Below are 26,960 nucleotides of genomic sequence, written 5' to 3' on the forward strand. Positions count from 1 at the left end.
TACCTTAATGAAATGTTTTTTTTGCAGTGAATATCTTATGTAAGATAATAGCAAGAGCTGACAGCTTCCATTATGTACACGTTTATCGATAGAAAATCAGACATCCCATCCAAGATATTTCACATATCAGTGTGTCACCTTGCTTTATGGGTTTTTGTTTGTTTGTTTGTTTAGCGTAAGAGGTGATAACAGATACTTGGGCAAAGGAATGAGTTCCTATATTTTGTGCTCTCTGCACAGATGTGGGAATCCTTTACGCGTAATGCTGTTACTCTGCTCTGTCACACTAGTGCAACAAATCCACTTTGCTGTTACTCTGCTCTGTCACACTAGTGCAACAAATCCACTTTTACTAAAAACAGGCTTCTGCAGTTGGGAAAGTGATGGGAAAATGCACCAAGACATGCAGGGAAGCTTTTAATGTTTGATGTATTACAGTATTTTAATATTTTTTTTGGAAGCCTCCCAGAGTGGCTGGGGAAGCCCAGTCAGATGGGCGGGGTATAAATCATCATCATCATCATCATCATCATCATCATTCTAGGATGAGCTAGTTATTATCAGATAGCCATATAAACATCCTGCGGGCAAATTAGGATGGGTACTCATTGTTATGTCACCTCCTTATCAATAAAAACACAATGGATGCTTAGTAAAGACTGTGCACAGCCTAACCTCCACACAAGCTTCATGCAAACAAATCGTGATGAATCCTAAACAAATGGATTATCATTCTAGAAACTACTTTCCTCAGGATGTCCCAGGTGAGCTACCCCTGCAAGTGCCTGCCATTTTACAGTCATTTTGTTCTGCCAACTGTTTCCACATCTTACATTAATCTTATATGGGAATATATATATGGGGAATCATGCCCCCCTTCCTTACATCTTAATCTTCTTGAAAATCATAGGCTGCAATCCTAAATCCATTTACCTGGGAATAAGCCCCATCGAAATCAGTGGGAAATGAGCTGGTTATGATGGAAGCTTTAATCTTTACAGTTGCAATTTGCAGTATATCTTAAAGTGTCAGAAGCCAGTAGGTGGTTCTGATTTCTTCTAGTTAACATAGTATTATATGAACTCATTGGCAAATGCGTGTGGTTTTTTTTATCTCAGCAGGTTTTTTCCTGCTAAGCATCTGCTGTTTTATGTAAAGGTTGTGCTTTACATGTAGTACCCACCTTTGTTGTATTCTCAATGCATTTCACTTTACTTTTTTATCATTTTATATGGCATTGTGGCTTTAACTTTTTATAAGCCACACTGCATCGTGCATTAGAACTAGAAAGATGGGACACAAATCTTGGAATACATACATACATAAGTACATTTGTTTTCCATTGAAGTTGTTTTCAGTTGCTTTTTGGTCTGATTAAATATAAAAAATTAAAGTAAAGGCCCTATAAATGAACGGGTTGCCACACCCAAAACTACCATGGTTCGAAACCTGTATTTCAAATGGATGAACAAAGACAGGAAGTTTAAAGATTAAGTGATACTCTCCTTTGCTAACCCCCCCCCCTCCCACCATTTTCCATTCACTGGCCTCTAGCCTCCCCCCACCCTCTGTTCAAATAAATCCAGCAGTCTTGAGTTCCCCATTTAAACACCAATGGATTCTTCCCTGCTCCATATTGTTATTTTTAAATGCAGGCTCTTTTTTTGAAGTGATGGACTGTGATTGACAGCAAACGGATCTGTTCTGTCACTTGTCTACGAAGGTTTCTGGGCCTTTTGCAAATGCGAACTGATAAGTCTGGGTGTTCAAGGGTGTATTGCAATCCAAACCAGTAAATATTATTTCTGCTGATCTGCAGTTTTCCTCTAGGAAGCCATGGGGAAATAGAACCATCCACTAGCTGCTCACTTTGAGAATAGTTTATACAAATAGCCTGTATTATCATATATAATTTACTTTAAAACTACATAGGAATATGTTATGTTAACATTTCCCCCCTCCTTTGTGCTCAATCACATGAAAACAGAAGTAGTAGATAGGTAGCCGTGTTGGTCTGCCATAGTCAAAATAAAAAATTCCTTCCAGTAGCACCTTAAAGACCAACTAAGTTAGTTCTTGGTATGAGCTTTCGTGTGCATGCACACTTCTTCAGATACACTGAAATAGAAGTTGCCAGATCCTTCTATATAGTGGAGCTACCCCCACACATCCAAGAACAGATCCTCACCAACACACCAACAGAACCTCGACCAGGAACTTTCTATCTTCTACCCAAAATACACAAACCAGGAAATCCAGGACGCCCCATCATTTCAGGTATTGGCACTGTTACAGTGGGTGTCTCCGGTTATATGGACTCTGTTCTGAAACCATATGCCATCAATGCTCCCAGCTATGTACGTGACACCACAGATTTTCTGAGGAAAATACAATCTTTAAATAATCTTCCCAACAACACTATACTAGCTACTATGGATGTGGAATCTCTGTACACCAACATCCCACACAACGATGGTTTACAAGCCATAAGGAACACCATATCAGATAAAACCACAGCGGACCTTGCCACCAAACTCTGCCAATTTGTCCTTACCCACAACAACTTCAAATTCGGTAATGACCTGTTTCTTCAGATCAGCGGCACAGCAATGGGTACCCGCATGGCCCCACAGTATGCCAACATCTTCATGGCAGATTTAGAACAACGTTTCCTGAACTCCTACCCACTCAAACCTCTCTTGTACCTGCGATACATTGATGATATTTTTATCATCTGGACACATGGTCAACAGACCCTGGACACCTTTCACCAGAAATTTAATGATTTTCACCCCACAATCAACCTTACAATGAATCAATCTATGCAAGAAATACATTTTTTGGACACTACTATAAAAATACAGGATGGGCGCATAGACACCACCTTATACCGCAAACCAACTGACCGACAAACATATCTACATGCCTCTAGCTACCATCCCAAACATACCAAACAGTCCATTGTATATAGCCAGGCACTACGTTACAGCCGCATCTGTTCCAATTCTACAGACAGAGACTCTCACCTAAGGGATCTACAGCAAACCTTCTCAGAACTAAAATACCCAGCAGATGAAGTTAGACAACAGATCAACAGAGCCAGACTGATACCCAGAGAGAACTTGCTGCAAGACAGACCCAAAAAAGAAAATAACAGAACACCTCTAGTCATCACATACAGCTCCCAAGTTAAAACAGTACAACGCATCATCAGAGATCTACAACCTCTCCTGGACAATGACAGTTCTCTTTCTCAAGCTCTGGGAGGAAGACCTTTCATTGCCTACAGACAGCCACCCAATCTTAAACAACTCCTAACCCACAATAATACTACAACCAGACTTAACACAGACACTGGCACCAGAGCCTGCAATAAACCCAGATGCCAACTTTGCTGCCACATACACCCGGACAACACCATTACTGGCCCCAACAACATCACACATACCATCTCGGGACTATTTAATTGCTCATCGTCTAACATTGTGTATGCCATCAAATGCCAACAGTGTCCCTCAGCTCTCTATATTGGACAAACAGGCCAAACCTTACGCCAAAGAATAAACGGACATAAATCTGACATCAAGAATCACAGAACAGAGAAACCAGTAGGAGAACACTTCAATCTCCCAGGGCATTCTATACAAGATCTCAAAGTAGCTGTTTTACTACAAAGGAATTTCAGAAATAGACTGGAAAGAGAAGCTGCTGAATTACAACTCATTACCAAACTTAAAACCATGAAAAGACCTGGGCTTAACAAAGACATTGGATTCTTATCTCACTATACATAACTAAACCATTTCTCACCTTCCCACCCCTTGCCTTTTCCTGTAAGACCTATTACAGTCGTTAAGAGTCGTCAACAGGCTCTCCCAGCTATCTGCCTATCTCCCATTCCCACCATCCTTCTGAGTAAGACCCCTCCCCACCTTCTCACTATATAGAAGGATCTGGCAACTTCTATTTCAGTGTATCTGAAGAAGTGTGCATGCACACGAAAGCTCATACCAAGAACTAACTTAGTTGGTCTTTAAGGTGCTACTGGAAGGAATTTTTTATTATGAAAACAGAAGCTAACTGAAAACCACCAGTTTCCAACTACAGTGGTACCTCGAGTTACAAATGTCTCAGGTTACAAAAGCTTCAGGTTACAAACTCCACTAACCTGGAAGATTTACCTCGCGTTGAGAACTTAGCTCCAGGATGAGAACAGAAATTGTGTGCCAGCGGCGCAGCTGCAGCAAGAGGCCTCAGACCTCCAGAATGAATTAAGTTTGTAACTAGAGGTAGCACTGTACCTTTATACAGTGGTACCTCGGGTTACAGACTCCGCTAACCCAGAAATAGTACCTCAGGTTACGAACTTTGCTTCAGGATAAGAACAGAAATTGTGCTCCAGTGGTGCGGTGGCAGCAGGAGGCCCCATTAGCTAAAGTGGTACCTCAGGTTAAGAACAGTTTCAGGTTAAGAACGGACCTCCAGAACGAATTAAGTTCTTAACCCGAGGTGCCACTGTATAGCTCCACTTACATTAGTCAAGAGTTCAGCAACACTGACCCAGTTAAGAACGGACCTCCAGAACGAATTAAGTTCTTAACCCGAGGTGCCACTGTATAGCTGTATAGCGCCACTTACATTAGTCAAGAGTTCAGCAACACTGACCCAGATAAAGCATCTGAAACAAGCTAGTCCCTTAACTAAAACAAATAACAAATTCGCTACAATATACACAACCAAAATCACAACCTAACTATGATGAAGTCACCTCACAAGGTAGGTCTGAGCTGCTGTGGGAGCTTTCTTTCTTTAAATGCCACCTCTTGAACATCCTCTACCATGCTTTATTAAATGTCTGAAGCTTCTTCTAGCAATGAAAATTGTACTTTTATACCTTCCCTGACTGAATGTGTCAGGTTTTAACAATTCTGCAGCCAGTTTGAGTTGGGACAATTCTCAGGTTGGAAAGACATCTGAGTACATTTGTACACGTGAACTCGCCTTCATGTCTTAATTAGGCGAATACAAATAATACTTCTTGTTCCACTGGAAAAGTTCACTGATGTTATTGGAAGCCACAATGAACATATGCCTCAACTTTTTACCTCAACCCCTCTGGTAACAACATGTAAAAGTGCAATTTATTCTTTGCTTGCCTCCCTGTGTGAAAGATTGTGATTTGCCCTCTATTAAATATTGAGAGCTTCATTTATTGTATGCCCCTCCTCAAGCTGTTTGGCTTAAATTGTACCCCCACTAGCAAAATCACATTAAGAGCAGATTGGAGCAAATCTGACTTAAAAAAAGAAGCCACCAACGAAAAAAGCCGATTTTCTCTGTATTCAGCCATTTGTGGGATTAACTTTTCTAATGAGTTCTTATGTGCACACAGGTTTTGCTTGTTTGTTTGTTTGTTTGTTTTCCAGGCTAGTAGAGTAGGATGAATTATTCATGACTCCCGAAAGCAAAAAAACAACAATAAAAGAAACTCCTTGCAAATTCAGCCCCCTTTTTTCTGGTCACAGGAATACTTTCATTTTTTGACAGAAGAATTTATTTTGCTGGAGTAGCTCAACTGTACGATTTATAGAGAGCACATAGTACCAGTTTGGAGTAAATGGAATGTAGTCATTTTTTTTTTTTTTTACATCAAGAATGAAGGGATTTTTTTTAAATTAATGGTGGAGCTTCATTTGATTCTCTTTATATAGGATTACTCCCCCCCCACACACACACACCTCTTTTTCCTCTAGGAAATGTGCTGTACTGCAAGAGCCAGAAGCATTGCTCAGATGCTCAGATTATGGCAGGAAAGATGAGGTGTGCATGGCCTTCATGAAATCCATAGCCCCCAAACAGTAACTCTCCCTCTTCACATTTAGTCAATGAATGCCCTCTTCTAAAACCAGTAAGTAAGGGAGCCCATCACCAAGAGGTAAAGGCAATAGAGCCTCTCCATCCCCATTTAAATTAGGCAGCTTTAATGGGGGATTTGAAATATTCATGGAAGATAATCCTATCTATGACGATTAGCCACATGAAATATCCGTCTCTGGCATATCCTAGATATTATCATTTGCTAGGAAGCAACAGCAAGAGAGAGAACTATAATAATAATAATAATAATAATAATAATAATAATAATAATAATAATTTTTATTTATACCCCATCCTCCCCTGCCAAGACCGGGCTCAGGGCGGCTAACACCAAATATATAATACATTAAAAACACAAAATAAAACGATTTGTTTAAAATACAATTCAAAATCACATTTAAAATCAAAATCAAATTAAATGGGAACCCACAAATCATAACTGTAGGGGTAAGGAATTAAATGTTCACCAGGCCCGGCCACCCATGCTGGTCCCATATGGGCCGATAGAGCCAAGGAAGCCACTTACAGACATGGTCCCATAAAACGAAGGGGGTCAGACTGGGTCCAGACCAAAGGCCTGACTTCAAGTCCTAGATGTGGACTTTCTGAAGGCATCTGCTTGGCTGCTATTGGAAATAGGATGCTGGTCAACTAGATGGCCTGATCTAGCAAGGCTCTCCTTAGGTTTCTATGCCCTTTTTGTGAAGGTGAGCCTCTGTCAGGCATACAATGAAACAAAACATGACAATCTTTTAGACAGAAAGTTTGGAAATCTCGTCTTGAAAACCATATGATCAGAAAAACCATGTTACTAGGGCTACATTTCTAGAGACCTCTTCAGTAAGTATTTCTCGCTTATAGAGCAATACAGGAGCAGGGGGTGGGACTGTGCTCCTGGCATTGCACAAGTTGAGTAGCCCCTCACTCAGGTGCCAATGTGTATGGGACAAATATCTGCAGGGAGGAAGCCTTTGCGTGGACAGCTGTGTGCACAGAGGCCTTCACGTGGCCTGGAACCCCATACAATCAGTGTTCTAGGCTGCATTGGAGGCATCACAGTTACAGCTATACTCATGAGGGCTCATGAGATGTTCATGCTGTATTCACAGACACTGGGGTGGGGGCGCCTATTGGTCAGTTGTGGGGCTATGTGACATATTCTCAAATTCCATTTGTTTTCAAAGCCCAGTCTCTTGGACTATACTCCTTGGTCAGATCAGTGAGGAGTCCAGCCATCCAACACGGTGCTGCTTTGAGGGGCGCACTCACAGCATCCTGGAAGATACTCACAAAAGCAGTGCTGGGCTTGCAGGATGCTGTGAGCTGTGGTCTAAACCACTGAGCCTCTTGGGCTTGCTGATCAGAAGGTTGGCAGTTCAAATCCACACAACGGGGTGAGCTCCCGTTGCTCTGTCCCTGCTCCTGCCTACCTAGCAGTTTTAAAGCATGCCAGTGCAAGTAGATAAATAGTGTGCTGGTCCCGGGGGGGGGGTACTGTGTGGCGTGGTCTGAGTCTGGTCCTAGGTCGAGGGTATGGAGGCTGTCCGTCAGGGGGGAAGCGAGGTCCAAAGCGAGGAGTCGGGCGTGGTCAGGAACTCTGGCAGGAGAGCAGGTCAGGGTGCCGGCAGGAACAGGTTACCAACGATGTTGCTCGAGCAACCTGGGACTGGGCTGGCTGGCCTTTACCTCCTCTGAGGCATAGGGCGGCCCCGGTCCACAGGTGACTCGCCTCTCCTGGCCTCAAGGCGAGCACTCCTTCTGCGAGAAACTAGTTCCCTCTGCCTCTCTGTCCTGAGCCTCTGCAGCTCCGGAGAGGCTGGAGGGTTACTGGACCCAGAGGCAACCTCACCTTCCCCTGACAGGGCTGAGAGAGGTGCACCTGCAGGCAATGGGTCCTCAATCACCTCTGGAGCCAGAGCGGATTCAGCTGGTGTCTGCTTCTGAGGATCCGGCACAGGTGAGGGCCCTTCAGGTTCAAGCCCCAGCCCTGGCTCAACAGGCTGGGATTCCTCAGGTTCAGCCTCTGAATCCGATTCCCAGGCCATCACAAATAGGTACCGCTGTGGCGGGAAGGTAAATGGTGTTTCCATGCACTCTGGTTTCTGTCACGATGTTCTGTTGCACTAGAAGCAGTTTATGTTAGGAACGTCCTACTCTCATGTAGGACCCTGACAGAGACACGTGCCCGACTGGCATGTTCTCTCCTTTCTGGTCGATCGTTTGGGAGCTTCAAAAGCTTTCTTCTGCCCGAACATCACAATGACTGATGTCAACAGACATCAGCACACTCAGGGATCCACAGAGTATTTTGCAGTTCACGTAACAGAACTCAGTAGCTCAGCATTTGGCTAATCTACGTTTATTTACATATAATAAACTCAGAGCATTCTGACTTAGTTCCTTCCTTTTTCCCACACTGTGGAATATACACCGTCATGTGATAGACAACAATCCCATGACTGCAGACATGGGGAATGAATCTCCAACAGTTTAGTCATGCTGGCGACATGACCCGGAAAACTGTCTGTGGACAAATGCCAACTCCCTTGGCCTGAAAGCAAGAAGAGCACCACTCCCCAAAGTTGCCTTTGACTGGACTTAACCATCCTGGGGTCCTTTACCTTTTACCTTTTTCTCATGGCACACTCCAGCGGTAGCGAAGCATATTTTTATAACTTTAATGCGCCCTTTGTATGTTTGTGTTGCAGCTTAACAACTCTATATAGCCAGCACAGACTGGCCAATTGCAGTTTGTGCTAACCATTTTCACAACCTCTGAAATGTCAACTGTTGGAGAAGAGCCATAATTTTTATTAGCAAGTCTTCATTTTAGACCAACTTTACAGTGTTTAGGCTTGGACTGATAACTATGAGGATTTACAGTTGACGCCAGTCAGCACTGCACCTTGTTGAAGATCTTCATTTAAGCAAATATGTATTTCTATATTCTATATGTTCCAAAAGAATAAGCAAACAACGGTTCACTTTTTTAAAAAAACACACACCACCTAGCTACAGCAAAACCAGAAAAAAACTATGATGAAATAAAAATAACCATAAAAATAGTCACATCAGTGGCTTTTCAGTGAATCAAAAACAGGGCTCCAGTTACAGATAGGTAGCCGTGTTGGTCTGCCATAGTCAAAATAAAAAAAATCCTTCCAGTAGCACCTTAAAGACCAACTAAGTTAGTTCTTGGTATGAGCTTTCGTGTGCATGCACACTTCTTCAGATACACAGGGCAATAAAAACAGGGCAATAGAGCAACAGTGGCAACTGGAGAAAATGGCTGCAGGGCGATGCTGTCTTGTCATAATTTCTGATTTGGTCTTCTGGGGTTATTTTCTTATTCAGGTTGCACTGCACAGGTGGCAAAGCGGTCATCTTCAGTTCAAGCTTAGGCAGTGGCAGGAGGATTAATTGATGGGAAAAGGTTCTGTGGTGGTTGTATGAGTTGTCCCTAAACCATTCTGAAAAGTCTGAAAATGTTCACACACAGGATACAATATCTGGAACTGTGTATGAGGTGGAGTTATTTAATGAGCACTGCTTCTGTTAGAGAGTGACTCTGGATAAACATGTGAGTGCTCTGGGTCTCTGAGACCACTCAAAAGATCCACAGGGTGCAGAAACTAATTGAGTTAATTAGTGCACTCCTGTTGATAATGCAGGGATCTTTAAATAAATTAGAGATGGAGCTGGCTTTTTACCAACCATTGACCTTTGAGATGACCTTGTGCAAATTGTTAAAAGTTGTATTATCTCTTCCTCGATCTGCAGAATGCAGGTGAAAGGTACAGAGGAAAGCTGAATAAGGCTTTTAAATAGTTAATTATATTGGCTCTTTATATGTCCTTAAATGGAGCCTTGGGTTCACCTTCAACTTCCTTCAGAATTTATCTCTGCAAGTTTGTTTCCAAATTGGGATATGCTATAGCCACCTGTCTTCAATTGCCATTATAACTTCTTTCATTTGAAATAATTTGCTTTTAAGTTTGAACCAATCTGTATAGCAAAGTCTTTTTTCTTGAATAACCTGTATGTGTGTGCATGTGTGCATGTATACACACACACAATATTTAGGCAGAAGATTCAAAATGTATTTGATGTATTTTAGAGAATGGAACAGGAAAAGACCCTGACAATGACAATTGCTTCTAAGATTACTCCGTACCTCCACTTTCTGCTGCAAACTATTTTCTTTCTGTTTGCAACATCTCTAGAACAGATATGATTCCTGGTGTTAGAAGCTGTGATGTTTTTTTTATTCATAGTCTTCTATGTTTCATTCGCTGGCCAGGCAGCAGTATGAGTTTATTCTAATTATTGTTAGTTATTAACAAAACAGGATATTAACACACAGTTTTACCCTGGTTTGTGTTAACAAACAATATTTAGAAGAAACCATAGTTCCCTGAGTTCTGATATCATGGGGCAACTGTGGTTTATTTTGAAGTTCAAACAGAAGCATTTGCAAAGAAGAAGCAGGTGGGAAACGTGTGTACAAGAATGTTCCTATCATGCTAGTATTATTTCTGAGGTGCCACAACAATGTTGGGGGGGGGATCACATCTCTGAATAAATCACCAGTGTCACCACCTGTACGTGAGAATGAGGAGCAGTGCCATATAGTCTAAGAATTTCAACATTCCAGCTCTACACTCCTTGAGAACATTGGCAGAAGAGTTGAGATTTAGAATGTGATGGTGGCACACCTCTAAACACCACCGTTGGGCAGACACCCCCAGCACATGTCCTTTGGGGTGGCAGGCCTACAGCAAACATGGTGTAAGTTCCATCCCTAAGATAATAAATGATCTAAAACTTGTAATGTGTTTCTTCTTTTTGAACCATGATTCTGGAAAAAAATAACTGGACTAAGTCACCTAAGCAGAGACATCACCTTGCCAACAAAGGTCCATATAGTTAAAGCCATGGTTTTCCCAGTAGTGATGTATGGTAGTGAGAGCTGGACCATAAAGAAAGCTGATCACCGAAGAATTGATGCTTTTGAATTATGGTGCTGGAGGAGACTCTTGAGAGTCCCATGGACTGCAAGAAGATCAAACGTATCCATTCTTAAGGAAATCAGCCCTGAGTGCTCACTGGAAGGACAGATTGTGAAGCTGAGGCTCCAATACTTTGGCCACCTCATGAGAAGAGAAGACTCCCTGGAAAAGACCCTGATGTTGGGAAAGATGGAGGGCACAAGGAGAAGGGGACGACAAAGGACAAGATGGCTGGACAGTGTTATCGAAGCTACGAACATGAGTTTGACCAAACTGCGGGAAGCAGTGGAAGACAGGAGTGCCTGGCGTGCTCTGGTCCATGGGGTCACGAAGAGTCGGACACGAGTAAACAACAACAAAGTCACTTGGTACTTTCTGTTCTGCTGTGCAATGTGACAATGATGGTGATAAATTGTTGGAAAAGGACATTGAAGGAAAAACCATAAATCACTGACTCCTCTAAAAATCCATTCATGAGCCCCGGTTTTCTGCTGTTATAACTATATAAATCCCAAGTTTTGGAACCTCTATGGGCAGAGCTCTGATAGGCCTATGGAGGATTTCCTGGTGTGGGTGACTCAGTGTGGGACTAATCAGAGCTGCTTAGCTTGCCTAAAAAGAGTGAGAATGCAAGGCTCAGTGAGAGAGTACTTTCTGTTTGATAGGTGTTTCTTTGTCCCTCCTTTACTCATCACTTGCACTAATCCCCATTGGGATCCCTTTCAAGGATCACTGTGGCAGAGTATTCCCAAGGCCACACTGCTGGTGGGATCATTCAACTAAAGGCTGGAACTAGAGATTACATGGTAAAATGATATTCCTAGCCTTGATTTGCCATTTAATGTGTATATAGGATCAAGGGACATTTGTAGAAGTGAAATGGTTGGGCCAGAAGGCTACTTAACTCATTTCCTACCCACTGATTTCTAATTTCAACCCCTTCTCCCCAAAACATCTCCCCCATCAGGCTCTGAGATGAAAAAACTCTCAGTCATGAGAACATGGACATGAGGAGAGTTTGTTGGGGGTAAAGGGGTGAAGGTTCCACCTTCTTGCCTGCCCTGTTTCCCCTGAAAATCAAGCGGATACAACTCTATACACATAAGTGGTTGGAAAGTCACTGAGCTTCAAATCAGGAAGTCCTCAATGCAAATCTTGCTTCTTTATTTAACTCTAAGCAAACCAACTTCTTTCACCTGCAATATGGGGAATTATAAAGCTAACTTAAGTTACAGAATTCTTATAACAGTAATTTCTAGATAAGGCATGTGAATTATAATACAGTGGTACCTCAGGTTACGGACGCTTCAGGTTATGGACTCTTCAGGTTACAGACTCCGCTAACCCAGAAATAGTACCTCGGGTTAAGAACTTTGCTTCAGGATGAGAACAGAAATTGCGCAGTGGCAGTGGGAGGCCCCATTAGCTAAAGTGGTGCTTCAGGTTAAGAACAGTTTCAGGTTAAGAATGGACCTCCGGAATGAATTAAGTTCTTAAGCCGAGGTACCACTGTAATCTTACTCAGATAATGCACTTGAATGAAAGACATTGCCACCTTCCTGGTGAAAATAAAAAGAAATAAAAGGCAGAAGCAGTTCCTGATGGAAAAATAAGAAACAGCTCCTAAATGATTTCAGGCATTCCACTCATTTCTAATAAATTGCCTTTGTTTTAAAGAGTAAATATTGAAACACCTACTGAACATCTGTCTGTCATGGCAATTTTGTTATCAGGCTCCTCAGATCCTGGTGCTTATTCTTTTTAAACTGCATAACAGCTAGGATTGTTAAAAATAAAATACAGCAGTATTTTGGCACCCACTTCTTTCTCTGGGTTCTATATTGCACTGTTGTCATCATTTAAAACTCAATCAATTCTACTGAACTACTGAGCAGATGGCAAGACCAGCCCATAAGAATCTGCACAGGGCAATTAGAAAATGCAAATATAAAATTAATACAAGGGAATTAATTATCAGTGACATCTCCCAAGCACTGTATATACAGAAATCTGCCTGTTTCTCAAATACTAGGCAGACATGTTGATCACTGCAATGATGTTCCCTTCTTTAACTGCCAGGGCCTCTGAGATTTAACTGGGAAAGCAGAGTTTAATTATATGGGGATAAACCCCTCTGGGGCTTCTTATTTATGTTGTGAAAAGGCCAGATGAAGAGTTCAGAAAATGTTTGTTTGCTTAGAAGATAACAAGACGCATCTTTAAAAGAGTGCATTACAAAATTGGTCCAGAATCAAAATTGCCCCCAAATTAACCCTAGAAGTAGCTGCTGATGCACATTCAGATGTGCATACTCATTGTCCCACAACTGGAGCAAAGGCTTGACAAGAGAGGAATTGGTAAATGGTTGTGTGTGTGTGTGTGTGTGTGTGTGTGTGTGTATATATATATATATATATATATGCTTTCGTAGATTTTCACGGGTACAGGAATGCAGGTTTAGGTGTCTTCGGGTGTCTTCCCGTGTAAGAGTTGGGGTGTCTAGGCGACGTTTCGACGAGGTCTCACTCGTCATCTTCAGGCTGGTGCTTTCGGCTTCTTGTTACTGGAACAGAGCAGGATCTCAGTGTTTGAGTTCCTATAAATACTGTTGAGGGGGTGTGGTGTATAGCCTCCAACGTTCTGGGCAGAGAGGAAGTTCCCAGGTTAGTGTGCCTTTTCTTCTTTTGTTCCTTAATTACTTGAGGGATATCTTGAGTGATTTCTTGAGTGATATTCTGAGTACCACTTAGGTGGGTCATTAGGTGTGGATTAGTTGCTAAAGCTTTCGTGTCTTGACCTCTTGAGCTTGTGAAGAGTTTTTCTGAGAAGATGGCTGTACTGCACTTAGATGTGCTCTGGCTTGGCTTCGTGTATAGGGGCGAGCTGTGGTTTTGTGCCCTGTGCCAGCCAGATCTGTGTAGGGATTGCAGGGGGGTGCAGCATCCGGAGGTGCCACTATGGTTTGGCTACTGGATGGTGTCTGTAATTTATCTGTGGAGAGGGTCTGGGTTTGGGTCTGGTGTGGTTGATTGGTGATGGCGTTCTGTGTGCCTCTGGTTCTGGTGTCGGTTTTTGTGGGGAGGGCTAATTTCCAGATGTCTGGCAGGCGGGACGTGTCGTCACGCTTGTTCATGTTGTGAGGGTGTTTCTCTATCTCGATGGCTTCCATGATTATTCTCTTGTGGTGATGTTCCATGTTAAAGAGCAATTTGGAATCTGCAAAATTAATTTCGTGTCCTGTTTCTTTCATGTGTTGGAAAAGAGAGGAGGTTTTTTCTTCTTTTTTGACGGCATTCTTGTGTTCTGCGATACGTGCATTTATTCGTCTGTTTGTTTGTCCAATGTACGTGGCTGGGCAGACTTTGCAGGGTATTTCATAGACCCCTTGGTTTTCCAACTGGATTTTATCTTTGGGGTTTCTGAGGATATTGGCTATTTTTTGGTTGGTGCAAAAGGCTGTTTTGATATTGTGTTTATGGAGGATTTTGCTAATTTTTGCTAATTTTGCTAAAAAAATAGCCAATATCCTCAGAAACCCCAAAGATAAAATCCAGTTTGAAAACCAAGGGGTCTATGAAATACCCTGCAAAGTCTGCCCAGCCACGTACATTGGACAAACAAACAGACGAATAAATGCACGTATCGCAGAACACAAGAATGCCGTCAAAAAAGAAGAAAAAACCTCCTCTCTTTTCCAACACATGAAAGAAACAGGACACGAAATTAATTTTGCAGATTCCAAATTGCTCTTTAACATGGAACATCACCACAAGAGAATAATCATGGAAGCCATCGAGATAGAGAAACACCCTCACAACATGAACAAGCGTGACGACACGTCCCGCCTGCCAGACATCTGGAAATTAGCCCTCCCCACAAAAACCGACACCAGAACCAGAGGCACACAGAACGCCATCACCAATCAACCACACCAGACCCAAACCCAGACCCTCTCCACAGATAAATTACAGACACCATCCAGTAGCCAAACCATAGTGGCACCTCCGGATGCTGCACCCCCCTGCAATCCCTACACAGATCTGGCTGGCACAGGGCACAAAACCACAGCTCGCCCCTATACACGAAGCCAAGCCAGAGCACATCTAAGTGCAGTACAGCCATCTTCTCAGAAAAACTCTTCACAAGCTCAAGAGGTCAAGACACGAAAGCTTTAGCAACTAATCCACACCTAATGACCCACCTAAGTGGTACTCAGAATATCACTCAAGAAATCACTCAAGATATCCCTCAAGTAATTAAGGAACAAAAGAAGAAAAGGCACACTAACCTGGGAACTTCCTCTCTGCCCAGAACGTTGGAGGCTATACACCACACCCCCTCAACAGTATTTATAGGAACTCAAACACTGAGATCCTGCTCTGTTCCAGTAACAAGAAGCCGAAAGCACCAGCCTGAAGATGACGAGTGAGACCTCGTCGAAACGTCGCCTAGACACCCCAACTCTTACACGGGAAGACACCCGAAGACACCTAAACCTGCATATATATATATATATATATATATATATATATATATATATATATGAATTGGGGAAAAATTGTACCCATCTCACAGAAGTGGTACAGGTAAAAAAATCTACAGCCTTCTGCAAATGAAGATCAATTCCAGCACCCAAGCTGACATGTCTGGATACCACCTTTCTATAAAAGGAAGCCATGAGGGTATGACCCGACAGATGTTCAACTTCCAGGAGGTGGCACATTATAAGTCCTGAGAGAATGTAACTAAGCAGCCCACCAAGCTGATCAGCAATAGGAAGTGATTGGTGAAGTGTCCCCCTGTCCTCAGAGCCGTCTATGCTCCAAACCACTTAACTGCCTGCACTAAATGAACCAAAACAGCCAAATAAAAAGTAAACTACCACAGCCAATCAAATTAAGAGCAGTGAAATAAATGGGATAAAAGGTACAATCAGAAGTCATTCTGTGTGCACTGAAAAAAGTCTGCTCCATGGGTAGGCAAACTAAGGCCCAGGGACCAGATCCGGCCCAATTGCCTTCTAAATCCGGCCCGTGGACGGTCCAGGAATCAGCGTGTTTTTACATGAGTAGAATGTGTCCTTTTATTTAAAATGTATTTATGGGGCATTGGAATTCATTCATTCCCCTTCCTAAAAAATATATAGTCCGGCCCCCCCCCACAAGATCTGAGGGATAGTGGACTGGCCCCCTGCTAAAAAAGTTTGCTGACCCTGCTCTACTCATTCACAAGTAGTAACTGGCAAAGCCCATTCTGCTCATGGGGTGGGGCCGGGTGCAGATTTCTGGAAAGACATAGAAGGAAGAATTCATGGCAGGGCCACCTTTTATTGGGAACTTGCTCCCTTAAGCCTATTGGCCAAAATAGGGCATGTTGTAAAACAACCAACCTCATATAACCAAGGTGCTTAAGTCCAATTAACACATGAATGAGTTAAGGCCATATAGAGTAAACTGTCCTGCCAAGCTTAGATAGGTCACTTCCCCTCGACTTGGGAGGAAGGAAGTTTAGTTTATTGTTTCTCTCAGTCTACCAAACTCAGACTGCATGGCTTTTTGCTTTTCTTTTTTTACAAAGGCATCATTGTTTTCCTATTTAAATAATTTAGGAACTTTCACATATTACTAGAGCTACATCAAGGAAAAATCCTATTATGTGTTACTTTCAAAAATTATGCTTATTGTTTTCAGACATTACACAGTTACACGAAGGAGATCTCACCAGGCTATTCATGGGATAATAAAACAAGCTTATATACATTGATTCATCATTGATGTGTGTGGAATCATATTTGCTCTCCCATGAACCAAAATGTGGGAACAGATGGGTCACATTCTAGGGCAATGGTATGCATGCTTAAACCCTGCACTCATTTCAGTGAGATTGTAGTGTGTTTGACAGTACACTGGATTATGGCCAGATAAAATTTACCCTATGAAGAGAATAGTATGAATTATAACAATGCTTCCCAGGATTATGCTTTCTAAGATTCCCCAGAGGTTCTGTTCTCTGCTCAGCTCTTTAAAAAAAGAAATCAAATCTAAACTAGGGGTAGTCAACATATTGCTCCCCAGATGTTCCGATGACTCCCATCATCCCTGCCCATTGACCAATATTTTCAGAGTCTAATGGGAGTTGCAGAGCACCACATTGGGTACCTCTTCTGTAAAATATCTTCCCACAGCATCAATGTTTAAGTAAATGGGCATCACATGTGTGCACAGATCTATTCTATTTTTATGACAACAATCATAACAAATCACAAACTACTGCTCCTTAAACAATGGAGATCTTAGTGAACTGAGATATGTGTGGGTGGATTGCTCTCGTCAGAAAGAAAGAAAAAGCTTCGCATACATCACTGCTTACTTGTAAACAGAAGTTTCCAGTCTGGATTCCTTGTTTATGAAGAAGGATGGCTGAACTTTTCTCAGATTACAACCAAGTGTCAAAAGTGTCAAAAATAAAAACAATCTATAGAAGGGGAAACACAATGGATAATTTTGTTTTACTCTGAGGGGCGTTACGCTATGAACAGATAACACACTCCCATAACACCATATGTACATCCATACCCACTAGAGGGGGTGTTGAGTTTGCCTAAAACAACATTTCAAAGTAAGTTCCAGTTTGAGAGAAGTATCAGAGAAACAAAAACTATTTATATTAAATGAGTAAAAAATGTATTATGAGGAGGACCACCAATGCCAACATGATAGAGGCATTGTTTTCTCCCTGCTGTTGTCCATGGATGTAAACCCACAAGCCAGAGTTACATTTTTAGGCACATTTACAGTAATTAGTAGCATGGCCAAATAACCGATGAGGGGATCAATAACTCTTGGGGTAACAGGATCCTTGATGGAGGTGAGATTTTCCACACCCCATTCTTTCCTGAGGATCCATGCTCTTTTTTCAACACTCCGTCCCAATGATTCCTACTGTCTGTACCCAAACATGTTAAATGCCTGCCCTTGTAGAAGAACTAATACAGCTCTCATTCTGAAACTTGGTGGGCTTCGTCCTCTCAGAAAGGGGCACCATGCTTGCAAATTGTTTTCGCTTACGGCAGAAAATTCCTTCGCTTAAAAACAAATGAAGGTGCCTTGCACAAAAATCTTTGGGTGTATTTCCCTACAATTTGGCAGTCTTAATCCACCCTGTAGGAGCTGCTATGGCTACAAATGCTATGCCAAGAAGAAGAAGAAGAAGAAGAAGAAGAAGAAGAAGAAGAAGAAGAAGAAGAAGAAGAAGAGTTTGGATTTGATATCCCGCCTTTCACTCCCCTTCAGGAGTCTCAAAGCGGCTAACATTCTCCTTTCCCTTCCTCCCCCACAACAAACACTCTGTGAGGTGAGTGGGGCTGAGAGACTTCACAGAAGTGTGACTGGCCCAAGGTCACCCAGCAGCTGCATGTGGAGGAGCGGAGACACGAACCCGGTTTCCCAGATTACGTGACTACCGCTCTTAACCACTACACCACACTGGCTCTCAGTGTGTGAAAAAGGAGAAGACATTATAGCTATCTTTAGATTAGTAAATATAATAATAATAATTTATTATTTGTACCCCACCCATCTGGCTGGGTTTCCCCAGCCACTCTGGGTGGCTTCCAACAAAGATTAAAAATACATTAAAACCTCAGTCATTAAAACCTTCCCTAAACAGAGCTGCCTTCAGATGTCTTCTAAACGTCAGATAGTTGTTTATCTCTTTGGCATCTGATGGGAGGGCATTCCACAGGGTGAGTGCCACTACCACTAAATGGGAAGCAATAGACCTTTGTCTTTAACAGATCTCATTTGGTCCCGAGTAACAAGTCAAACTGGAAAGATCCACAGAAGCACTACTTCTCAATGCTATAATTACAGATACAAGTCTAATCTTGGGACATCTCTGGGGTTAAAACACAGTGTTGTTGCAGTGGCCCATTTGTGGTTCTCTTCAGTTGCTTTTAAATATAGACAAAACATTAGCCTCCTGGATCTTGTCAAATTTGGTTGTTATATAGAAATATGAATTACTCAAATACCATAACGATCAAGCCACAGTCACTTTAGGCCATATTCTACTGAATGCATCTATAATGCTCATGCATGTGATAGACTATCATCCCACTTTATAAAAATGGAATTTCAGTCACCTAAGAGTGGCTAGGGAGCACATTGAGAGCCCTGAGCAAGTAAGTTCCACTGGAAGCAATAGGCAGTGGTGACATATTGTAGACTTAATTCTCCTTTAGAGTCTTAGGGGGAATTGAATGTAAAAGATGTAAAATGCATCTAAAATTTCACTTGAGAGCAACAGCATGTCATCAAGTCTCAATGCTCCCAGTGGGAACTGCAAGGTCTATTTCAACCCATGTGGTGACAGAAACATCCTAGACAGGCAGTCTTAGTTAGCTCAAATCACTTGTTGAAGAACACAGACAGGCATCCCACAGACCAGCTTGTGCAAATCCTTAAGAGAGCAGGGATCCAGCAATGCATGGATTCCAGAGTGAACCCCTGCCCAGATCCCCACATTGGTCTCTAGATCAGATCCAGTTTGCACACTTTGGAATCACAACTGGTCAATGGTTAGGAAGGAAATACATTTTGAATTGGGATTTGTGAAGTCTGGTGTGTGTGTGTGTGTGTGTGTGTAGGCAGATTTAATGTGATGCGACCACAACGGGAGACAAATGGTGCAAGGCCAGCCTTACCATTAGGCAATCTCATTGCTAGTATTAAAGTAGGATGCAAGTCTGGTCAGCTTTGTACAAGGGAAGCTATCTCATTCTTTATCTCAGAAAGCAAAATGTCTTGTTGAAGTACTAAACTGGTGTCCATTAGACATCCAGGTATCATGAAAGCTTACGTAGACTGCTAATTAGAACAACAAGGCATGAACAAAAGGCTGTTGAGGTCTGACAGTACTGGCTTCTCCTGTACCCAATTCAAAATGCTGGTTTTAACCTTTAAAGCCTTATGCAGCTCAGAACCCCTATAGCCAAAGGACAAACTTTCCCCTTTCAGACCTCCCTGGACCCTGATTTCATCATCTGAGGCCCTTCTCTGCATGCCACCTTTGTGAGAGGTCCAAAAGGGGGCAATAAGAAAACGGGCCTTTTCAGTAGTAGCCCCTCCCCCCAAGAATTTATGGAATGCTCTCCCCAGGCAGGCCTGCCTGTCACCAACCTTGTCATCATGTTGGCACCAAGCAAGGACATTTCTGTTTTCCAAGGCATTTTGGCAGCACCAGTGATACGACTGCATTGTGAAATCTGCTTTTAATCATGTCTAATGATTCTATTATTGTATTTTATTTTTATTGTAAATCACTTCAGGACTTCCTTTGTTGGAGACAATGTACAAATGAAATAAACCTAAACCAAACCTAAAAAGCTATTTTGTTCAAAAAGAGAACTCCTAAGCACACAGATGGTTGTAAAAGACTTTCTCCGTGGAGAAGATACTGCTGCCATCACTTTAATGGCAGAGAGAATGCTGGATTGTTTTCAATACAATAAACCTATTTGCCTCCTACTTGGATATCTCCTTAATTTATTGCAGAAACTGTGAGATCAATACATAATAACTGTGTAATTTAGGAAACATGTTACAAGGTGTCACAAGATTATCATTCCAGTTAAAATGGAATATCAGTGTTGAGATCTTTTGAATAAAATGAGGCCAAATTTTCATAAACAGAAAAATGCCAGCTGAACTGGTCCTGAATCTGTCTGTTATCATTTCAGCAGTATTCCACACTGTCAGATATATTGTAGTATCAGATATGACCCTTTGATCCAATAAAAGTTAATAGTTTGAAATCTTCCTCAGTCTACCATTTCCAGGGAACAACAGAGCCACAGTAAGGGGAAGAGAATCTATAGTTCTATATGGATGGACCAATTGTTTCCTCCTCCTGCACCATGTGCTCTGATATACAATCCTAGTAGTTTCTGCAATACACAACCCCTCCCAACTTCTCCTCCATTTTGACAATATAAGTCCCTCTCTTGCTCCCATATGCCAGCTAGACCTGTTCTGGGAGTTCTGCTGACTCTCCAGAGCAGATTTAGGGGGCATGGCAGAAGAAGATTCAACTCAGTTGCCCCCTGGTTTCTGCTCACTTTTTGTTGTTTAGTCGTTTAGTCGTGTCCGACTCTTCTTGATCCCATGGACCAGAGCACGCCAGGCACTTCTATCTTCCACTGCCTCCCGCAGTTTGGTCACTCACTGTTATTTTACTGCCCTATGGAGCCTGAGATTTCTTCCTCTCATATGTTATTTTAATTTGTTCAGAATAAGCAGATACCTAAGAGTGTACCAAATAAACTATGGAATATATCCAGGTAAGTCATACTTTGAGTAAACCCACTGAATTCAATGGAGATGACTAAAGTAAGTCCATTGATTTAGTTGGATACAACCCATTGTGTGCATGTGTAAATCAACACGCACAAACATCGTTGTTCATTTAAAAAACAACCATAATCCCCTCCCCCCAAATAATCACAGGATAGTCTACTAAATACTAAAAGAGGAGCATGAGCATGTGTGTATAATGGCAACTGTGAAAAGCACTGAATGAGGACAAAAACTCAGAGAACTTTCCCAGGGTTTCTTCTTGCAAGCTTACCTTTATATTCACTTGGATTAAAATGCTGTTCATTGCATATGTGATATTGCAATTACGTGTGTGTGTGTGTGTTGTATCTATTTCCCAGTAATTAGTAACCTGGGGAGGAATTTCACTGCTACTGTAGTTATTTAATCTAATAAAGTGTTGTTATGAAACCAGCCTTGAGGTATTTCTGGAACTATATTAGAATGAAGTAACTTTAATGTCTGTAAGAATATCCATTGACCCTGACCGCAGATCCTGTAGCTGGAATTACAATATTTCTTGAGATGTTTTCTTAGCAATCTTGTATATCCTCATCAAGAAAATAACCGCAGGCACACTTTCATGATTCAATTACGAAAATACAAAGAGTGTGGGAATACTGCCATGTGCTAACAAGAAATAAGAAAATAGTAATCTTACGCTGAATGTCAGCCATGCAGAAATACATAAGAGAAAAGGAAGGAATCCCCAGGGATTTTGTTAAAGCTATTCCTTATTCTGCAAGAACCTCTGTTTTCAAACACCTTGCCTAGGGTACATTATGATCTGGATTGACATGGGGCTAATCTAGTAGGAGTCTGGTAAATCCTGCCTTAGTGCAAAGGCTGGATCTGACTGACCTCCTTCTGATCCTTTCAATCCTGCAATTCTCTGTTTCTACACTGACTAGAGTTCAGTTTCTCCAGCAAGAGAACTTGACTTCCAGTTCCAATTTGTGCTTTGGGAAACTGGACTGTTCTAATTGATTGCTACTATAAACTAGTATGCTTGACAGAGAACAGATAAATTGATGGCAGTTTTGATATGGATGTTATCATTTATTGGGATGTATACTGCATTCATGGAAGTGGAGGTTTTTTTTTGTTCCATGGAAATTGCTGCTATCCATTTGGAGCTGACTAGGGTTTCAATCAATTACTGAAGCAAAGCTTAAAGCATCTCAGATTTGCAGGGCACAAATTCACACTCTTACCGCAACTGTTAATTTGTGCATTAAAAGTTCAGCTCTGGGTAATCAAATTTGGCATCTTTCTTTGTGGGCTGTGTCCTCTTCCTGTGGCACTGCTGAAACTAGACTTACAGCCACATCATTTGTGGCTGCACTCATGGGCAAGCTCCAGTGAACACAATGAAACTTACCGCCAAGCAAACAGGCATAGCATTTGTTGTAAAGCCACCAAGCCAGTGTCACCCACTCCTAACTTAATTTTGTGCATGACCGTTAAGCTAAACCCCAAGAAAAATTAGCAGTACTATAATTACTGGGTTGAGTCCAAATTTCCTCTGAGCAGAGTTCCACTGAAATAATTACCCTGTTGTTGATGGAAAGGCAATTTTCACAAACCCGTCATTGCCCTTTCAGCCTCTAGTGCCATCCAAAATCTGCTCCAGTGGGTTGGGAATCTTTAAGAACAGTGAGACAGTGCTCTCACCTCCATTTAGTGGGAACCTCCATTGGAACAGAGTCTATTTGGTAAAAATAAAGAGTCTTTCCATTTGCAGAATGGCAGTTCTGCATCTAATCCAGTACATATTCCTAAATACTGGGGGCAGGGAAGTATCACCAATTATGTTAACGTCTGAAGAAAACTTACAAAGGGTGGTGATTCAGATATTTTAAAGGAAATAATTTTAAAAAGTGATTTAAATTTGCTATAGCTGTCTGATTTCAGTTCTGGGTTTTGACTAACATGCCAAGGCCTGTCTTACTGAACAGTGAAAACTTTTCCTAATGGCTGAAGTGAATTTCACTTCAGCATTTGTTCATGCTCTCAAACCATTAGGATACAGAAGAAACATGCAACTCTTGGTGCTTCATGGAAGAATCTTTAACTGAGCTCCTGGGAAAGAACATCCAGTCTAATTCATTGCTCAGTGACTAAGTAAAAACTGTACAGTGTAGTAAAATAGGCAATTATTGTGCTTTATAAAGATTGAATCCCAAATATATAGGGAGAAATTTGTGTGTTCAATGTGAATGTTCATTGGCACTGGGAAATTAAAAGTGTCACCCATGAAATTGTAAAACTCATTAAAGCAGAGTATCCTTTTAAAAGTTACGGATTAACTTTATTACCAGCTTGGTGATAGCAAGTCTGCTTGCTTAAATCCACTTTCTTTTGGCATTCCTGAACATTATCAAACCATATTAACCAAATGTGATTGGAACAAGGAAAAACTTTACTTCCTGCTTCATTTTTTTATTTATTAAAATCAAACCTGAAGGCACATCCACTGGGAAGGCTGATACCAATTCACAATGCTTACTGCATTTGCTTTTTCCTCTGTATTTAAAGCCTTCTATTTCTTCACTTGTGTAGATGTGTGAAATATCATTCTTTTAATGCCCCCGCCCCCACCAGCTTTTAAGGTATGGAATCAAAAAGGCAAGAGTGACCTCTAGTGTTCACAAGCCCATTAGAACTTGAGAAACAGCTAGTTCTCTCCCATCACTGCATGAAGAATGTCATTTGTTTTAAATATATCCCCACCATTTTAAACTCCTATAAATTGCATCCAGGGAACAACACACAGCCAAGCAACATTTTTTTAAAAAAGTCTAGCAAAATGCATCTCTTTAAAAACAGGTTTCATATTCTAGAGTAATTCCTGGAGTACAGTTTGGATCCTCAGCTACTTCAATGGACAGATATGACCTCTGTCATTTCCCCTGGCATAGAAGCACTTGCACAAACTAACTCGTACCTAGCAGTGTTTTCTGAACAACTCCATTTAAATCCTGAATTTTAAACACTGCCACTGTATCCTCCTGTTCCCTTCATCTTCTAAAGCAAAACATTGGCATATATGACACTCTTGGGCTACTATTCTCAGCAGACTTCCAGGGGATTGATGCCCATTTAGCTCAATGGGACTCAGCATGCTAATTGCATGGTTAGCTATCCACAGTCATGCTAAACGATCATCATGGCAAAAGCCCCAAGGCTGAATCTGAAGAAAGGTATATATCCATGCTTGCCTCCCTGTTTCTCCCTTTTGCAGTGACACTGCACTTCACAGAACATCTTATCACAATAATTGTCTCCTAATGCCTTGTACAACACCAAAAGGGGGTCAATACCCCCACAACACTTAAGCTGAGGGGGGTGCATGGGGAGGACAGATGTTATGGGGATTTCTTATCAAATGGAGGACACAAGGAGCCAAACTGTATGCCAAACAGCTTTTAAAAGCAAAAATGTATAAAAAGTACCAGTGTCTTAGTCCTATCATCAGATTTGCACCACTGTTGTTTTTCTTTCTTTCTTTTAAAATCCACACCAACCCCTTCATGTTATGGACTCGTTCAGTCACATGGGCTTCCTAAGTCTAAATGCCATGCTGTGTCAAGATCTGGCTTTCTACATTCCAAAATATAGTTAATCTGCCCTGGCGTGGGGAAAATAGACACCAGGACTGATAGGTGAAGCAGCAAGATGCAGTTAGGATGGTTCAGATATTTTCCCATGCCCTGCCTAAAAAACCCTCAAACCAAACCAAACCCAAAAGGATTCCAGTAAGGGATGGAGAGGTCGTTCCATGAAGGTAGGGTTACACAGAATTAAGTGGGGCGCAATCTAGTTTGGCAAGCAGGGGCGTGTAGTTATGAATCGTTAAACACTCAGCAGGAGAAGGCAACCGAGGTGACTAAAGGCATTTCCTTGATATCATCAGCCGCATGAAAAATGAAATCTTAACGCAGGAGTATAAATAAACAGCAGTTTAAATGCAAGTAGCAGGGGGAGGTAGGGGAGGCACTTTTTTAAAAAAAGAAGCCCGAGGCACATATATCTATTGCAGAGGGGAAAGGATGTGCAGATTCCCTGCCATTCCAGGATGGAAGGCCCCCATCACCTTAGTTCCTCAGTGATACAGAGAGGCCGATTTGCAGGGAATGCACTTAAGCGAACTTTAGACGCGGGAGCCACGCACCTTGCGCTCTCGCTCTCTCTCTCTTTCCCTCCCCTCCCACTACTACTCCAAAGAGCATCCCCCCGCTCCAGACCTCCCCGTCAAATGTTGTGTAAGCACCGGGTGGCTGCGAGATACAGGGCTTCCTTTGATACTTACAGTTGGTAGCTGCTAATCCAAGATGCCAGAAGCTGAACAGCAGCAAAGTCAAAACGCTGAAGAGTTGGGGGATAGGATCCATTTTCTCGTGCCGTCTCTGCCTGCGTAATCTCCAATTTCAGAGAGTGGCTGCTGTGCCTTGGCTCCCTTACTCCATCCGGCATCCAGGCACCCTTTTGGAAGACGCCGGAGAGGGAGAATGCGAAAGACACCTCTGCCCCTCCTTACCCAGAGCTTCTCGAAAGCAGCAGCAGCAGCAGCAGCAGCAGCAGCAGGTCCAAAGAGACACAGAGAGAGAAAGCAACTGCGCCTCAACGCCAAAAGGCACTCATAAGGCAGCTCCTGAAATCCACCTCCAGGAGCTGCGATAGGGATTCAGCCAGCCTGGAGCTGAACAGCTCCTTATAGGCGCGAGGAGCCGTGCGCGCTCACTCCACCTCCTGCTCAGCCTCCTCCTCCCCGTCACACCTCCCGCCTGCTAGGGAGGATCCTTTCTCATTACTATTATCAAGCCCTGATGATAAGCGTCGGAGTTACAGGGGAACTTGGCTGCCCAGAGCATCTTTCTCTCTCACTCACTCTTAGTTAGGGGAGCCAGCTAGTGTATCAGCCGCGACGGCGCGGGGTGGGGGAGAAGGATAGCACCCAAATGAAGGTGGGGATGGAACGGAGGAAAGGCGGGGGGGGGGCGATTTGCAAATCTCTGTGTGGCCCTGTCTGCAAAGGAAGAAGAAGGGAGATCTTAGAAGATGAAAGGTGCAGGAAAGATAAACCTCTCCCCCCTCTATTTATCTATTTTAATATTTCTTTCTTTTTCCACACCGCGCTGCATTCTGTTTCTTTATTTATTGCAAGTTGAAAACTAGGAAATTTATTGTGGCAGGAGTTTCTGTAGCTCATTTCATAGGCTGCGCGAAATGGACAGCGTTGATCATTCTGCTTTCTCTCTCTTTCTCACACATAGAGGGAAGCGGGGTGGGGGGAGGAAGGATACCGCTGATGAGGCTCTTTCTACACACAGAGAGGGGGGGAGGGGGCGTCTTTAGCACAAGATGAGATTTGAAAATGAGTGAGGGGAACGAATGAATGCCGATCTACTAACTGGAAGCAGGGTTACCATATATTTTCATGTGTTGATAATCTCCCCGTGCAAATACAGAAAAGCACATCAAGCCATTCATTGCAACCGAACCACAGCACCTGTGAAAGTCAGTTCCTGAGCTGGAAACCGAGGCAGTTATTGGAGCCAAGTTTCTGTTTGACGGCTTGATTCATTTCTGACAACTGTCAGAACCGTTTTGCTATTATGTAGGAAAGGAGGAAGTGTCAGACTGAGTTTCCCCCTCCTTTTCTTTTTTTTCTTTTGGATCAGTGATTCCAGGTGGGGGA

General features: G+C 42.4%; 1 protein-coding gene across 3 annotated transcripts in view; it reads right to left on the reverse strand.

Moving 5' to 3' along the window:
- CNTNAP5 (contactin associated protein family member 5) overlaps nt 1–25,996 on the reverse strand; it is a 317,753-nt gene extending 291,757 nt beyond the window's left edge. For 2 of the 3 annotated variants that reach the window (XR_014522322.1, XM_083488631.1), the window contains exon 1: nt 25,572–25,986. Coding sequence is in view for 1 of the 3 variants with exons in the window: in XM_083488630.1 (XP_083344756.1) it covers nt 25,572–25,653 (82 nt within the window). In the remaining 2 variants the exon portion in view is untranslated. Of the gene's footprint in view, nt 1–25,571 lie in introns of all 3 variants that reach the window. The other variant, XM_083488630.1, reaches the window with a different exon arrangement.
- Nucleotides 25,997–26,960: the final 964 nt, after the last annotated feature.

Source organism: Podarcis liolepis (assembly GCF_965112155.1).
Source record: "Podarcis liolepis genome assembly, chromosome: 1".
Lineage (NCBI taxonomy): Eukaryota > Metazoa > Chordata > Lepidosauria > Squamata > Lacertidae > Podarcis > Podarcis liolepis.